This window comes from Mustela nivalis (assembly GCF_964662115.1).
Source record: "Mustela nivalis genome assembly, chromosome: 3".
Taxonomy (NCBI): Eukaryota; Metazoa; Chordata; class Mammalia; order Carnivora; family Mustelidae; genus Mustela; species Mustela nivalis.
Window position 1 is genome coordinate 141,111,653 of NC_139022.1, and position 17,501 is coordinate 141,129,153.

The 17,501-nt window shown below is 41.8% G+C and overlaps 1 protein-coding gene across 2 annotated transcripts in view; it reads left to right on the forward strand.

Annotated features, from left to right (window-relative positions):
• LOC309860858 (chondroitin sulfate proteoglycan 4-like) overlaps window positions 1-17,501 on the forward strand; it is a 62,846-nt gene that overhangs the window by 16,012 nt on the left and 29,333 nt on the right. For both annotated transcript variants that reach the window (XM_082723297.1, XM_082723296.1), the window contains exons 4-6: window positions 1,094-1,564; window positions 5,900-6,076; window positions 14,037-14,235. In XM_082723297.1, the coding sequence (XP_082579423.1) occupies window positions 1,094-1,564; window positions 5,900-6,076; window positions 14,037-14,235 (847 nt within the window). The remainder of the gene's footprint in view (window positions 1-1,093; window positions 1,565-5,899; window positions 6,077-14,036; window positions 14,236-17,501) is intronic.

The following is a 17,501-nucleotide window of genomic DNA, read 5'->3' on the forward strand; positions in this document are numbered from 1 at the left end:
TTACCTTTTTTTTTTTCATTTTTATTTCATTAAAAATATTTCATTTGGTCAGGGTTACATTTGTGATGTGATGAAGCAGGGTATATAAATTTAGAGCAGCTTAAACATGAAAAGGATTCCTAAAACAGTAGAGGATGCTATCTTACACAGTTAATTTCCTTAGTTATGAATTAGCCTCATTTTGTTTCCTGAAATGGATGGATAAAACTGGCACAGACAACGGGAATGCCAAGGGTGAGACCTTACATCAGAAACTACCTGGTTTCCTGGGGCTCCTACTTAAAAACTTCCAGCAAGCAAAGCCCTGCTGATGAGAGTTAGGAAAGAGTGTTTGTTTTAGGGTAATCCTGTACAGGGTTTGTAAACTCTGATTTATGACAGCTGGCCACAAATACAGGCTGTTGTGAATCTACCCTTGGGACAGTAAAGGAGTTTACTTGTTTGCTAAATGCAGCCAATAACATCAAGAGGAAGTGAACTCAAATCAGAAGCATTTACTGAATGAGTTAGCTTAAGGAAATTCGGGCCTCCCCAGCATTTCTCAGTCCTTTTTTAGGCTCTTGGAGAGTTTATGTTTTACCACAAGGGGGCGTGTGTAGTTCAGTGACTCTAAATCAGTTACAAATGACAGCTTTGAGATGGGTTTTGCTGAATCAATAAATTAAATATATATCGAAAATGCTGAGCTAACTAAAAGGGGAGAGAAGAAATTCCTCTAAAGTCTTTCAATTTAAGTGATTCAACTTCTGCTTCTTCAACCATCTTTTATTCCTTGTCCTTACACCATTTTATTTCTTTTAAGTCAGCTGGCTGAGTCCTGGGTGTCTTGCTGCTGTGAATGACGCCTTGTTAATGCACTAGTAGTGAATCAAGTGTTGTAGACCATAACTTTTCTTTGCAACCACAGCTAAATGCAAATATTGACATGGTCACCAGAACAGACCCAGGCTTAAACTCTGTATCAACCCTGATAGTAATTTAAGACATTTTTTGGCATTAACAGAGAACCATTTGGTTCATCAAGGATCTTGACTCTTGTGAGTACTGACCTGTTTTCCTTTCTGTGTCTGTGTATCGCATATATGAACTTCAGACTGTCCACAAAGATAATATTACTTCCGAGACAACGTTCATTGTCAGTGTTCCACCGATGCATGGATACCTCCAGAAATCTTTACCAGAAGAAGGCAGCTTCGGTGCCGATGCAAAGTCCTCTCTGATTTTTACACAACAGGAAATTGATGATGGGGCTATTCTTTATGTGCAGACAGCTCCTGACCAACAACACGACCGTTTCTTGCTCGATGTGGTGAATGATTTCCAAGCTGTGAATGGAATTGAAATCTTAGTGGATATCGTCCCTAAGCGGATTCCTCTGGAGGTACAAAATTTCACAGTCCGAGAAGGAGGTTCCAAAACACTTCTGGAAGACCATCTCAAAATCCCAAACAAATATTTTGAGGGAGTTGATTGTGAATTTGTTCTACTCAAACCACCAAAACATGGTTATGTTGAAAATTCTGATTTTCCAAGAGTACAGCTAATGAAGTTTACCAGGAAACAGGTAATAATTCTCAGTTAATACATTTGGGCATGTGGGATAAGAGAAAAAAATGCTATTCATTATTTAGATTAATGGACTCTCAGGAGTGAGGAGACTTGAAAGAATATCTAGTTTAACCTCCTAGCAGATGCTAGAAGCCCCTTTCATGGTAACCCCATAAAAAGGTTATCTAGCCATTGCTTCAGTGTATTCAGTGGTGGAAAACTCATTTCTTCATGCAATGGGCACTTCCGGTTTAAAAATATTTCAATTGTTAGAAAGTTCTTTCAAACTCGTTTAGTCCTGAAGTCTGCTGCTTAGACACTTCTCTAAGTCCTGACTCTGATAGCTCACAGCACAAGTCATACCTCCTTTCCTGAAATCTCTTAAATATTTGAAAGAAAGTTATCAAGTTCCCTTGGACTTTATCTTCTTTAGGTGAAACATCTTTAGGTTCTCCCACTTTGGTTACTAAGTCAACACGTTTCTAGCTTGTGCCACCCTGGCTGCCCATTGCTGGAGGAGGTCCACACTGTCAGGCCCGCTCGAAGTGTTACACCTGGATAGTTAATGCGGACGCACTTTAGTCGTAAGTGGGTCTACTCATCTACTCATTCCATTATTCAGTTAACAGACGCTGACAGAGTGCGTACTCTGTGCCATGCCCTATGTAAGCTCAGTGAACAATGGCTGAATGGCCCAGTCCCCACAGTCAAGCAGCAGGATGCAACTTCCAGCCTGGCGTTCAGTGTAAAATAACTGCTCAACTCAGGGCTGCTGTCCTGTTTCTTTGCTTTGGGCTAGGTTGGTATTAGTGTGACACTTGGCTTTCTTATCATGAATAAAAGAATGATGTCCATTACTTTCTCAAGGTTGAAAGTAGCTTGCCACCATTTCCTGTGTAAGCTCCTGGAAATGTGCGTTCCTCAGGTTGGAAGCCATGAACACCGACCTGGCATCTCCAGGTACCTTTGTCCGGTTAGCTGTAAACCCATGTGGGCTGCTTTATTTTGCTTCTAAGGATTTCATCTTATCAACGGACTTGAACAGATTTGCTAAACCCTTCTGTTCAAGTTGCTGTGCAAGGTTGCCATGGTAAGGAACCATACTCCTTGCCCTCAGGAGATGCTGGGGGATGGGGGCAATAGGCACACAAGCTTTGCTCTAACTCCAAGGGGCCTTCTGAGGCCTCGCACGGCCTTCTCACAGTGGCGCTAAGGAAGTGCAGAGTGGCATGTCTGACTCTAATTGAAGAGAATAGGGAAGACTTCACAGAGGGAATAATGCTTAAGCAAGACTTGAGGAAAGAAGGAAAGAGCAGGGAGGTAACAGGAGAAACAGGGAACAACAACAAAAGAGCAACATGGCGAAGGATATGGAGGCATTAAAGTGAGTGGGTTGTGGAGGCAGGGAAATAGCCCACAAGACTTGCAGGTGGGCTCAGGAGCAGCAGAGAGAACTGACGCCAGACTGGGGAAAGTCTTGAATCACTTGTCAGGAAGGTTAGACTGAGCCAGGAGGCATTAGGGAGCCATGGGAAGAAGCAGAGAATCCTGAGGGCTGGAAATAACCTTGGAAATCAGTGCTTCTCTGCTGGGGATCCGGGGACGGTGATCCTTTAGTGAATTCCTGTGGGCATCTCTTCATCACGGCTTCCTTCACAAAGGAAGGACAAACCATCCAAAATGACCACTCGCTCTGGTGCAAGTCGAATTTACTACCGTTTACTTCAAGGATGCTAAGTGAGAGACCAAGCACTAAATTTGAGTCCTGTCTTGGCCAGTTCATTAGGGATTGTGCTTTGTGAGAAGTGTGTGTTTAGAATAGTTGGTTGAAATCTCTATGTTAAGTATGTGTGTTCCCTCTAGGATCTATGGTATTGTGTAGCCTTGTTCACAGTCAAGGTCCAGGCTCTTCCAGATGACCCCTTCATGCTTTCTCTTCCTGTATGACTCTAAGGTCGCCAGGCTTTGCAACATCATGGTTCTCATGTAAAGCACCACCAACCCTTAACAGTTGGTGGCTATAGTGTTTAGTGGCTTAGAAGAGCACGTGGCCATGTTAGCCCTTCATTCATTCAGCAGATCATTTCTGAGTGTCTGTTATGTGTCAGGCACGCCAGTTTTAGGTAGTGGGGATACAGGGTGAACAAACCCAGCATCACTCCATGCTGTAATGCCCTGGTAGGAGAAAGAAGGAGGCAGAGAGAGACAATAGAAAAATTAATTAAGTGGAATGGAAGGCATCTTGAGTGAAGATTAGTGTTATGGAGAAAAAGAAAGCAGGAAACGGAGCTGGGAAATGCTAGAGCCTTCAGTGTTGTGTATGTTCGGTTTCAGATCAAGTGGTCAGGGGAGGTCCCGTTGACAAGGCAGCATCTGAGCAGACACACCTGGAGGAGGGGATGGGTGGGTGAGCCAGGTGGACTCAGAGGGAGGGTATTTAGGCAGAGGGAAGAACAAGTGAACAGCTGGGTGGGGAGCAGCCAGGGGTTTAGTGGGGCTGGACCACAGGTGGGGGAGAGGAGACAGCTGAGAATGAGGTTAGGGAGGTCCAGCATGGGAGGGCCTTCTACTTCACCTTTAACCGCGGGGCGGGGGGGGGGGTGGGGGGAGATGGGGAGCAAGGAGAGAGGGAGAAAGTGAGCAGAGGCACGGCACTGCCCTGAACATGACTGGTGAGAGGGAACCAAACACTATTCAGTCTTCCAAGATTTTCTACAAGTTTATGATATCTTTTAATTTCAGGTCAGCATATATTTTTCTAGTGTTGGAAGTTGAGAAATAAGCGACCCCCGACCAAATCTTCTCTTTACTTTTACGTTAATACATATTAAATGGCATATAACTTGGGGGCGTGCCACTCCTTTGAAGAAATGCTCTATTTCTCCAGGAAAGATACTGAGGAGGCAATCTGTCTTAAATCCTAGGTTCCTAAAGCGTTTTAAGTCCAAATTCTCTCACATTCTGATCAATGCCATCTTCTGTGTTTGTTTTCAAGTAGCTTAAAACAGCGTGTTTCAGAACTTGTGGTCAGGCCTGCGGTCTGGAACTCCTCTGCCCACAGAACTCCAAAGAAATTCTCATAGCACCTGTAGACAAATAGCCAAAACTTTCCCTTGAGACTCTTCCTGAACTTTTCAACTCTTGTCAGAAGCACCTCCGAGAGATCAAAAGTATTTGCTCAAAGGAAGTGCACCATAGGAACGGGCAAAGTTGAACTGTTAAAATTTCTGGCAGTATTTTATCAAAACAAACACAACCCCAGAGACTTATTCAGAAGTTCAGCTACTCCTGTTGGGCTTTGGAAGTTCTCTGCCATTTTGTGTTTGAGTCACAGACTCACTGAAGCCAACTTTCCTTCTAGCTTTGAAATTTTCTTCATCTCTAATTATGATCCTGTGTTCTTCAGTATTTTCCATCGGAGCCTTGAAGACATGAGAGGCATTCTGATCAAATTTGTAGTTATTACAAATCCAAGAGGAGTAATTAATTCATTTGATAACCATTTCAGAATGAAAATTAGAAAATGAAATCTAACAGGGATAAAAGTGAATGTTTTCATTTGTGTTATTACAGTAAGGAAAATCTGCCTTGATAGAAATTTGATTTTGATATATTTCCCTATATTCTGTTCACAGAATATAGCTAGTTATATAGCTAGTTCGATAGCTAGTTATGGTCCACATCTGCTAAGAGATGCACCCAAAAAATGAGTGTGTTCTGAAGGAGGAACAGAACTAGGAGATTACATGTATAGTCTCTCATACAAAGAACAGTTAAAGGAATAAGGCATGCTTAGTTCAGAAAAGAGAAGTCTGGGGTAACTTAATAGTTGCTCTACTCCAGGTGTCTCCAAACAACGAAATCTAACAAATGGGTAGAAGGGTAGGAGTTTTGGAGCCTAAACCTAGCATTCTGAATTGTCTAGCAAAGTAATCCACAACTCCAAATTAGTCACTGTAAGTAAACAAATAGAGTCTGAATTTTAGTGGGTGCTGTTCCATGGAAAGGACAGCTGGATTGGATCACTTACCTAGAGCATATTTCTGTGTTAGAAATAGCCTTTGACTCTGGTCTCCTGATTACCAGTCCAGTGCTCTCTTTCCTACACCGTCTGCTGCATTGTTCCATTTCTCTTTCACCTTTTTCCTAGGACCTGGCATCATGTCATGAAAACTAGCCCTCCCAACATAATTTACACTCAGAATCAGACCTCCTAGGATGAACCCATGCTCCTGTGTTGTAGAGAGACATAAAAATTGGGATTATAGTAATTGATTCATATTTTTATATTTTCGTATTTTTAAAAATCACATTTCAGTAAGTTGGCGATTTCTGTTGGTGGTGGTTATAGGTGGAAAATGAATTGATTTACTACATGCATGATGGTAGCGAGGAGCTTCTTGATGATTTCACCGTCTTGGCAAATAGCTCAGAACTTGGAAAACAGAGCTTGCCCCGAACTCTTTTTGTGACTGTGGAATCAGTAAATGATGAGGCTCCTGTAATAACAGCCAACAGAATCCTTCAGGTAGGTGCTCCGTGCTTTTTGATTTATCATAATAACATTGGGGCTACCCATTTGATTTTCTTTCGTATTGTTTCTAATGTTAAATAATATGACTCTGTATGTATGATTAACACATTCCTACTGGTTTTAAATAAATGGCAGTTCTTATGGGGACATTCTGTTGGGTAACCACTGGGAGATGAGGAATCCCAATGAGTTACTGGCCTGTTGTCTCTCTTGAGTGGGTGTCATTTGCACTGTATTTCCCGAAGTACAGCCTTTTCTAGGTAGGGTGGGAAGGTGAGAATCACCTCCCTGGTATTGAAGGTGTGACCTTGGGCAATTTATTTAGTCCTTCAGTGTGCTGTCATTGAGGTGGTGGGAAATAGAAGCAGCGTTGTGAGGAGTAAGAGAGAAAATGATGTAAAACTCTCCCACACTTCCTGACATGTGGTTGGGACTCAATAAATGGTAGCATTATTACTGAAAAACTCCAAGGCTTATAGCAGTATCAGGATTTTTAAAAAACCATTGTACAGTCATGTGAGGGTATTTTGCTGTTTCTGGGAACTTCCGTCACCCTTCACTTTTTCTGAGAATCCCCTGGGGGTGCTTCTTAGGCATTCACAGATAAACATGTTTTGGCAATCACATGATGTCCACCATTTGGCTCCTGTCCTGATCTGGGGCCCTGAAGCAATGTCATGGCTTCTATTGGCCACACAGAGGGCTTGATGCGTAGGGGTTCCTCTGGCTCTTATGGCGCCATTTTCTCCCACACCAGCATACCAATGTCAATGCTGGTGAACCCATTTGTGTCAGTTTACAATCAAGTATCTCAAAGCTTTCACCCAGTAGATTGTCTTGGTCTTAAACCACTCCTTCTTACTGTCCCTTCTTCTAAAGACTTGGGCATGAATTTGTTCTGGCTTGGAGAAGAGTTGTAGCTATTATAATAGCAAATGCTCACAAAATAATTGCTAGCCATTATTACGTGCCAGGTATCACTCGAAGGGCTTATAGCTCACTGAGAGATGTGTTACCATTTCCTTCTTTGGACAGATGAGGAAATTGCCTAAGAGCTAAATGGCAGGCAGAGGACAGAGTGGCAGCACACGAGCCCAGTGACTTGTCCAAGCCCCTTTTCAGGCTCTCTCCAGCAATGACTGACACATAATAAACAAGAAATACTTGTTGATTGGATGTGTAAATGAAAGTATAAACTCTCAGTTTCCCACCAATACTGGCCCATGTTTCAGAAACCAGGCTTTTGCCTTGGCTCTTTCTTTCTTTAGGAGAGCTGCATTTCTGGAAGAATCCTTGACCCTTCACACATTTCAGCCTCTAGGGGACACATTCATCGGGTATGCCCAGACACAGGAATCTGAAGGTGTTCGCTTTGAAATTGGTTAAAAACAAATCTTTCCACACACGTTTTTGACAACTTCAGCCTTGTTTACACCACTCATGAGGGTCACTAGCTAATAATAGATTCTTTAGAAGTCCAGAGGAAATTGGGTAGTCAGACGGTGGATAGGAATAGAGCTTTCCAGGGGCTAACTTCCCTAGAAAATTTTATGTTGTTAAACATGGAAACAGGCTGGGGTTTTTAAAAATCTGTTTTTATTTGCTCAATATAACTGGATTTAGGAACGGAATTTTTAGTGCTTTATGTTATTTTATGGCTCGGCTCATTTTTTGGCCTCTATGTGTTAAATGAAAAACTAAGGGCAATGATACCTTCAGAACGTGTCACTTTATCCTGCGTTTACTCCACAGTCCTGGGAATTGGACGTTTTAGCTGGTCCCATTTGTAGGCCTTCCTCTGTTCTCACAGATTCTTGGGGTGTTTCCATCTCCTGAACTCATGCTTAGCAAAGCGATCTAAGCGCTGCATTGTTGGCTCGAGGGAGGGATCGTAGGTGTCCAGGATTATTAAGCACAGTTATAAAAGTTTATATTTTTATATTATTTTATATTATAGTTATAAAAGTTATATTATTATAGTTATTTTATATTATAGTTATAAAAGTTTACATTTATTATGTGCTTACGGAGTACAGTACTGGACATCTTCCGGAAGTGGTGTCATTTTCACAATCCTACAGAGCACCTGCTGTTACTGATGTCCTCCTCCTCATGGGAGCACTGAGGCCCAGCGTGGCGCTAGGGGAAGGAGTGGAAAGTCTGGCTGTCTCCCGACCATGCTCTGCCACTTTGCCTGCTACCCGTGACTGCCTCGAGCTCTCTCAGTGCTTCCACGTGGTCAAGGGCTGTCTTCATTAGGAAGAAAAAAGCCCCAAAGCTGCAGGGCTTCTTGCTCCCGCTCATGTGGACTTCAGGGAGTAGGTCCACAGCAGTTGTACCGAACACCTACGTGTTCACCCAGGAACCTCAGCCGAGGATTTGGGTACTTTGCCCTGTGGTGCAAAACTGCAGGATGAGAAAGATCCAGAGGACAGACCTAAAATGTAGACCGATAATGGGAGAAAAGCAGGAGCCCGCTGCAGGTGAGGGAAACCAAGGAATAAAGCAGTGAATTCTCGGGCTTCCTCCTGGAAAGGAACTGAAGCCCTGTTGTGGGTTTGGCTTTCCGTTCTGAGGTACCGTTCGTTATAAGAGTTGCCGTTCATTATAAGAGGCACCATCAACTTAATAATAGCTTTATTATATTGAAATATTCCTGTCAATTTAAGATCTTCAGAACATTAAATTGTGAGAGGAAGAATGTGTATATGCTAGCCTTTGTCTCCGTCTTCACTTTAAATTAAGGAAATACAGTCTCTGCCAAGAACCTTGAGCTTGCTCAGGCAGTTTGCTCCCACCCCTGCCCCCATCCTTGATTCCAGAGTGTTTCTCTCAAGAAAAAGGGAAGAGTCGCTGGAGGCAAGGGCCATTTCCTTTATTCTTATCTTCTTCCCTGGAAAACCTAGATCTGGTCCAGGAAGAGTACAACTTCCCAGTTTCAATGGATGTGGTCATTTGACTCTGGCTCTCTCTGAGTTATTCACTTATTTATCTGGTAAGAATCGCATTCTCTGCCTTAAAAGTTCTGGGTTAAAGTTCAAAACAGAGTTCAAGGTTTATAAATTGCTCAACTTGAGCAAAATTTCTCTGAGCCTCCTCTTCCTTGACAGCAAAACCATGACTGAGTTGTGGAGTAGTGCATATGTATGTAAAAATACATATATCTGGATTTATTACGAGGAACTGGCTTACATGATTATGGAGCTGGGCACGTTCCAAGATCTGTAGGCTTTGTCAGCAGGCTAGAGACCCAGGAGAGCCAAGGGCTGGGTTCTCATATGAAGGTCAACAAGAAGAGCTGATGTCCCAGGCAGTCAGACAGAAAAGAATTCTCTTTACTCACAGGAGGATCAGTTTTTGCGTTTTGTTATTCTACTTAAGTCTTCAACTGATTGTATGAGCCTCACTCACGTAAGGGAGAGTGATTCTGCTTTACTCCATCAACTGATTTAAATGTTAATCTCAGGGGCACTGGTGGCTCAGTGGGTTAAAGCCTCTGCCTTCATCTCAGGTCATGATCCCAGGACCCTGGGATCAAGCCCCGCATCGGGCTCTCTGCTCAGCCAGGAGCCTGCTTCCTCCTTCTCTCTGCCTGCTTCTCTGCCTACTGTGATCTCTGTCTGTCTGATAAATAAATAAAATCTTTTAAAAAAATAAAAAATAGATAAGTAAATAAAATATTTTAAATGTTAATCTCATCCAAACACATTCTCCTGGAAATACCCAGAATAATGTTTAACCAAATATCTGGGTACCCTGCAGCTTAGTCAACTTGACACAAAATTAACCACCATAGTTGTGGGGTTTTATGCTGTCTTTGACTTTTCAAACAGAACATTCTCAAGACCTTCAGATTATCCTATATGACTACCCACACTCCTTACTTGTCATCAGAGCTTGGAGCAAGTGGCAAGAAGGGTTCTCTGTAGTCTACCTGGAAAAAGGAAGTAGGAGCCTAGTGGGCAGACCAGCGGATAGCATCTCAGACTCTGGATAGGAGTTTAAAGGCAGAAATCTGAACATTAACCATTCTGTCCCAGCATAACCTAACACTTGCTTCTCCTGACCTACTTTAAACATTTCTTTTAGCCACAGAACCTGTGGCTGGCTGGTCTCCAAAGTCATTCAGTGGTACAGAAAATCATTTCCGTCATGACAAACTGGAGTTAGGCATTGGGATTAGACCAACTCTGGTGAATCCTTTGCATTTTACTCTGAAATATATTCTACTGAGTACTTTTGTATTCAAGCATCACCAGAAATTTTGGTGCATACCTGATCAAATGTATTTGTGTCCACAAGGGGGCTTCATTTTCCTGTTTTTCAACTTTGGCTTTCAATACTGTACATTTTGTTTTGTTGTTGTCTTTTATACCAAAAATAGAATCATTTGTTTGTTTCTGATAAGCACTTGTCATCACTAAAAAGAGCGTTGAGAGCCAGGGACCGTGGACGAATTAAGGCAGCAAAGCCCGAGATTTTGACGGAAGGCTTAGAGGGGTCAGACAGTGGGATAGTAATTTTATAAACATTTCACATTCCTCATCTGAAACTCAAAACAAAGTTCTGTATTTTTTAAACATTAGAATCATAATTAGGATTTTCCTGGATTATAATTAGTTTTCTCAATCCCATTGACCTTCCGTTTATAAGTTAAAGTTGAATTTTTAAAAATGTGTTCCAATTAAGGTGCTAATTTTTTTTCAGGTATGTATTCCTTAAACTGTTATGTCTCTTGGACTTTGCATCACTTGTAATTCCACATTCAAGTTTCAATCTTTGTTTTTCTTCTCCCCATCTACCTGAAATGGCTATGGCCAAGGACTTTGCTCTCAGTCAAGCCTCACCCAAAGAGTGGGGCTGTTAATTGAACTAAATCTGGTTGGAGTGGAAATAAAGACCTCAAGTTACTAGTTCTTGTTTTGAGTGGCAGGTTTTCCAGTTGTTTTGAAAGATAGTATATTCCAGAAGCAAGAAGGGGCAAAAGCAGAGTTGCACGGAGGAGTAGCTGCCGTGGAAAACGTGCTTCATTCAGCTTTTGTGTGCACGGTGCTGGAAAAAATGAGCATCTCAGAGTCACAAGACAAGCATAGCAGTATGTTTCTGAATCAGCGTGAGTTCTTAAAGAAAGGAAAAAACCATACTCGGATGGATTTTAAAATATGAAAAGTGGAAAAGTAGAATTAGTGACCGTGGAATTTTGTTCAATAGTCCGATTATATATTTTATAAACACTGTAGACTTTCCATGGATTAACTGAAGACCAAAACCTTATGATTTGAACATTAGGTTGATGAGCATTTCTGGTAGCTGTTAAAGAATTGATGCCCTTAGAGTTTAGGGCTGAAAAATCCTCAGTGGCCATAGTCCAAAAGCCAAGATACAGGAACATCCATCAACAATACCATCATGAAACAGATGAACTATCCCACCCCAAATTATGGAGAGGATTAAACAAAACCTACCGTGCATGTTCTAGAATGTTCCAATAATCATAATCATGACACCCCAAATGACTTTTAAGTAATGTTTTAAAAAAATTATATTAATCCTCAGAACTGAATCTGATGAAGAGGAAGAGATATCATAGAGCTAATATTTATTGAATTCTTACTATCTGCCAGGTGAAGCTTGTTCTAAGTACTTTACATATCTTAAATCACTCATTATATATAATAATTCTATCATTCCTAGTTTACTAATGAGGCAATTAAGGCACAGGGAAATTAAGACATGTGCGCAAGGTTACATAGCTAACGTGGCATGTTGTGCCTCACATGAAAAGTTAGGAATCTTATATAATTTCTGATATTCCTTTCTTTAAATTCTGTTTAAATAGTTATTAGGAATAAGTGAGCAAGAATTAAGATATTTCATAAACTCCCTATACTACTAAAGAAAACAGTCTTTTAGATCAGAGAGGTGACTATTAAATCACTCAGGATTAAATTTTTAAATAGGTTGGTATCAAGCATAGAAGATGATAAGGTTCTAGTCAGAGAGCACAGAATGACATAAGCTTGAAAATGTGCATGGTGTTTCTATAGGGAAGACATTTATAAATACAGATAGAAATGTGAAAATTTAGTGAGTGATAATGCCACCCATTTTTAGTGTTCGTGAAATACCATGTGACTGCATGATTATAGAAACTCGAAAGAGCCTCCTTTCAAATGGGATTTAGTGTCTAAGTACCTGTTTTCAGCTCAACATGTTCACAACTGAGCTCCTTATCTTACTTCAAGAACCCACCCCCTCTGCAGCTCTCCTCATTTCAACTGGTGGTAACCCCGTCTTTCTAGGTGTTGAGGTCCCCGCCATGAAGCCATTCTGCCCCCTTGCCTTCTTCCACGCCTCACCACATCTGATTCATCAGACCCCCCCTGTTGGCTTCCCCTTCAACACACACCCAGAATTCGACCATGCCTTACCACCTCAACAACTTTGGGTCACTCTCTTCTCTCATCTCTCTCCAGGATTACTATAGTCACCTCCTAATCAGTGTCCCTGCTTCTTCTCCTGCCTTTCCATGATCTGTTCTTGACACAGAAGCCAGAGGGTTCTGTTAAGACCAAGTTACTCCTCCCCAAAAGCCCCATGACGATGCCCCATTGCACTCAAGTAAAAGCCAAAGTTCTTACAGTGACCGTCAAGATCCTGCCGGATTTGCCCTTCCGTTACACTTTTGATGCATCTTCTTGCCTCCTCCTCTCACTTACTCTGTTCCTGCCATACTGACCTTCTTGCTGCCCTCAGGTGGATGAGGCCTGCTCCCACCTTAGGGCTTCTCCCTCTCCCTGCATGTTCTTCCCCAGATATCCACATGGCTCCTCTTTCACCTCCTTCCAGGTTTTCTCAAATGAGCCTCTGATTTAACATTCGCCCACTCCTGAGCCCCTTGCTTGGCTTTATTTTAAATGTTTTCATGGTGCCCATGAACCTCTAACAGACTATAGTTCGTTCCTTTATTATGCCTGTTGTTTCTTCCCTGTACTCCTTCATCCCTTTCTGTTGGAATGTAGGCCCCGTGAGGGTAGGACTCTGTTTTGTTCACTGATGGGTTGCAGGCATCCAGAACAGGCACCAGAACATAACAGATGCTCAATAAATGATGAATTGTGGAACTAGGATGTTTAGGCAAGTGAAATAGATTTTAAATGTAATTGGAAAACAGAGATTATTACTCAGAAATAGTTGTAGATGAGCTATCCACACAGGAGGCATTGCAATATTTAAGAGCTGATGAAATTATCCACTTCTTAAAATAATGAATAGCAGTCCTTAAATCCACCTTATGAGGTAGGGTCTACAATGATCTGAGACTCCATGGAGAATCTTAGCCTATGCTTCTATACTTAGCATATGCCAGGCATGCAAAAGGTGCTTAGTTACTACCAGCTTTTCTTGTTATTATACTTTATATAAATAAATATTCACTTTAAATAATTAATTTTGAAGAAATAATTATGAATACTGTTTTTTATTGGGACCTTATAAACCTCAAAAGTTAAACAAACACTACAGCATGCCCCAAATTTCGTCTGGTATTTATTTCTGTGTCTGTTTTGAATTTACAATCTTCATGCTTTAGGGGTGCCTGGGTGGCTCAGTCGGTTGAGCCTCTACCTTTGGCTCAGGCCATGATCCCAGGGTCCTGGGATAGAGCCCTGCTTGAGCGGGGGAAGGGGGGGGGGGTCCCTGCTCAGCAGGGAGTCTGCTTCTCCCCCTGCTCATGCTCTCTCCTTCTCTCAAATAAATAGATAAAATCTTAAAAAAAAAAAAAAAACAAACAACAACAACAAAAAAAACGGACCTTCATGCTTTAAAAGCTCTAACGAATTGCTTTAGTTTCTAAATCTTTGTGCAAGAGGCCAGAGTAGCATAGTATCCGGTTTACTTATGTGATATGATCGGAAGTGGTCTTTGCAAGATCTATGCTTCTCTTCTTTTTAAGGTATGGGCAAATTCTGTAACTGAGATTACCAGGGGTGTCCTCTGTGCGGAAGACGAGGACTCCTCCCCACAGGACCTCACCTATTGGGTCACTCCACCCAGCAACGGGCATTTGGCTCTCCAGTCCTTTCCTGACCGAAGCATCCAGAACTTCACCCAGGCTCAGATCAACAAGGGCCAGCTAGTGTTTGTACACACGGGTATGTCATAGAGAAAAGTAATGCAAAACTAAAATGTGTTTCAACCAGAGGTTAACATGATAGTCAAACCTAGTAGTTGCGACTGAAAACCACAAGTCATCTAAAGACTTCCTGGGGTCTGTAATTTTTTTTTAAGTGGCACGTTGTAGTAAGGCTAATGATAGCAAACATCAGAGAGTACCTATAACTCACACTTGGCTTACTCACATGGTCTTGTAAGGTCTAGGCTCAAATAGAACATTCCTAAGAGCCTTTTCCTGGCCACCCATTAAAATAGCATCTCTTCTCTGTCCCTCTCCATCCCTTCCTGACTTCCTGCCACTGTAACTTAGACTGCTTTGTTTGTTTGTTTGTTGTCTGTCTTCTATACCAGAGGGTACAAGAGCAGGATCTTTGTTTTCTTTGCTCTAAGGTTCTCAGCACCTCAAAAAGTGAGGAGAATAAGCAGGTGCTCAATAAAAATGTGTTGAAAGAAGTGAAATAATATTGAATATCTTTTATGAGCCAGGTCGTGTTCCAGACGCGAGGGAGACTTTAGTGTTCTTAAACATAGTTGTTAACAAAACATAGTTGTTAAATAAATAAACACATGAATAAACTAATGAATGAAGATAGCTATAATCCTAAGAGACCCGGACATTAAAAGGCTTTTTTTCTTCCGTCTGTTAATCAGTAATTTTGTAAATCTGAGGAAGGGGTGATCCAGTTTGGCTTTGTTTCCAGGCTGCCCCTGTCACCGGATGGAGGGGGGAAGGAGCCCACTCCCCCAGCTGCCGAGGGAATGGGGGTGGGGGCTGTGAGCCAGGGAGCATGATGGGAAAGCTACCAGTCAGAGCTGGTCAGCCATTTTTATGAACTTCTTGGGAAAATGTTCTCAAGAAAATAAAGACTAAAAAATCTTCTAAATTCAGATGTAGTGATTTCCTGATTATCTTTGCAGCTCGTACAGAGAATCCCCAAATAATCTGAAGATAATTTACTATGTGAATGCTCTCAACTAGTAGTTCTAAGCCTGTAGCCCGGGAACCCGTGGGGTTAATTTTATTGTGATGAGATACTAAATCTCCCCACGTAGGAACCAAAGTCTTGTCTCTAGACTGGGTGATCTTTTCCATGTAGGTATGTTCTCATTTTTTAAATGTGTACCAATGAGCTGACTTATAAAATACGATTCATTTAAAGAGATACTGAAGTAATAGGAAATTTCTTCCAATTTTGTGTGTGGTTTTGATTATTAGATACCAACAATCCAAGTCTTTTTAGATGAGGGCCTAGTAAGGCTATTTATTTATTTTTTTTTAAGGAATTATCAAAATAGAGAGAATGGCTTTGGAGACTCCCCCAAGGGAAGTTCCAGATTTCTACAGCAATGCAGTTCGCAAGGAAAAGGAATCCTTGAGTCTCTGGCTATCCCTGGTGCCACAGGTGGCTCAGTCACGAGACCCATTTCATTTACTCTGCACAAGTCCTCTGATCCATGTGGAGTAGTGACCCCATTTTAAAGATGAAGAAACTGAGGCTCAGAACGAAGTAGGCTGCACTGACCCTGAAGCTGTGCTTTCTCCGCCAGCCGCCCCCACTGAAGGACAGGGCAGGTTAAAGAAGCGCACTTGCTATTTGTAGGACTAAAATGAAAATTAGCTCTCTGGATTTATTTATTTGTCCACTACCAGATCCATGTTCACTTTTGGCTGGTAGAGGAAATAATTTCTCCTAAAAAAAAAAAAAAAAAAGGGCAGGAAGGCGAGTTAAAGGTAACTCTCTTTGAGAATCAATCCATTACATTCTCTAACTGACTACGGAGGCTGTAATGGCCCGCAAAGTGGCTGGAGCCCCGAGCAGACCAGGCTGTTGCTGAGACCAGTTGGTTCTCCTGCTCCATCTGTCCATCATCAGCCTCAAACAAAGGCTTTGGTTTCGTTAGTGTCTCTTAGCATTTATATTTGCCAAGTGCTCTACCACTCATCTAACTCATTTTTCAGATAACAACCTAAGTAGGTTGATAAAACCAAGATGTGGGAGGCTGTGTCCTTTAAGGCTGCCCTTTGCAAAGTACTGTCGGAAAGATCTGGGGTTACGCAACAGAAAATCTACAGGTCTCCCCTCCTTTCGTGTTTCCCTCCTTTCCTCTCTAAGGTCATAGTCAGTGTGATAAGTTAGGGCTTTCCCAGGATGCTATTCTAGTACGTATTTTGATAGGCTCCCTTTTGATTCCGTTTCCACATTGTTTCTGGATTCGTGAAATGTGGAAAGTGCCGAGGGGCAGAAAGCATTCTCTTCCTCATCTCATATTTCATTAAATGCAACTTCAGAGTGCTACTTCTAGTAAAAGCAAGCAAACCAACAAAATTTGATCGTGGGTCCCCTGTTCAAAATTAGGCTGACTCCAAATTTTCTCTCTCTCTCTTTTTAAAAACGATGACTCTTGAGTGTATTGGGAAATTTTTTAAGTCTGTAGCATTTGTTTGTGAAGACTCAGAAACTCAAGAGGCTGTCAAGCCATCGACCAGCTCTTTATTAAATTGCGTTATTAAGGCAGTACTTGTACATAATTGCAGAGTCTGACCCTGCCTTCTTTGTTCCTTGCCACATGTCCCTGAGGGCAACAAAGAGGACATTTCTACCCATTACATGATGCAAAGACCTGGGGGCCTCCAGATTTACTGCTGGCTGAACATTTTCAAAGGGGGATGGGAATGCGAACATCAGGCTGTCTACATTGTGAGCTCGCCTGGTGCTTTGTGAGTCAGACTGGTAAAGCTCTCCTGGGAATGGGATCGATAGGGGGCCTGTCTCAATTTCTCTTACATGCATACGTTCATTTATAACTTTATTGATACCACTAACCCTTTGACAGAAGTGTGGGGGTACAGTTCTCTTCCTGCTGGAGTTTAACAAGAGCCGGCCTGGATCTTTCCCCGCTCTTTACCACCTTAGCAGAAAAGAGCTAGTTCGAGATCAGTGAATAATTAGAAATTATTTGGAGGGAGGGGCTAAGTGTTATTTTCTTCCCCCTAGTTTTGATTTTTGGCATATCAGAATTTTAGAAATTGCTTGTGTGTGTGTGTGTACACATGAACATGACATGCATGTATTCCAAAATAATAAAATGCAGGTGGTGAATATGTTTAAAAAGATTTTTTTTTTTTAAATTTCTTGGAGGTAACACTTTCTTCTATTAAGTCATGGGGAGGGGGCAAGGGGGACGGGTAAGTATGGATTTTAGACCTTTATTAATGTTCTTCTAGCATCACATTTTGGCAGTA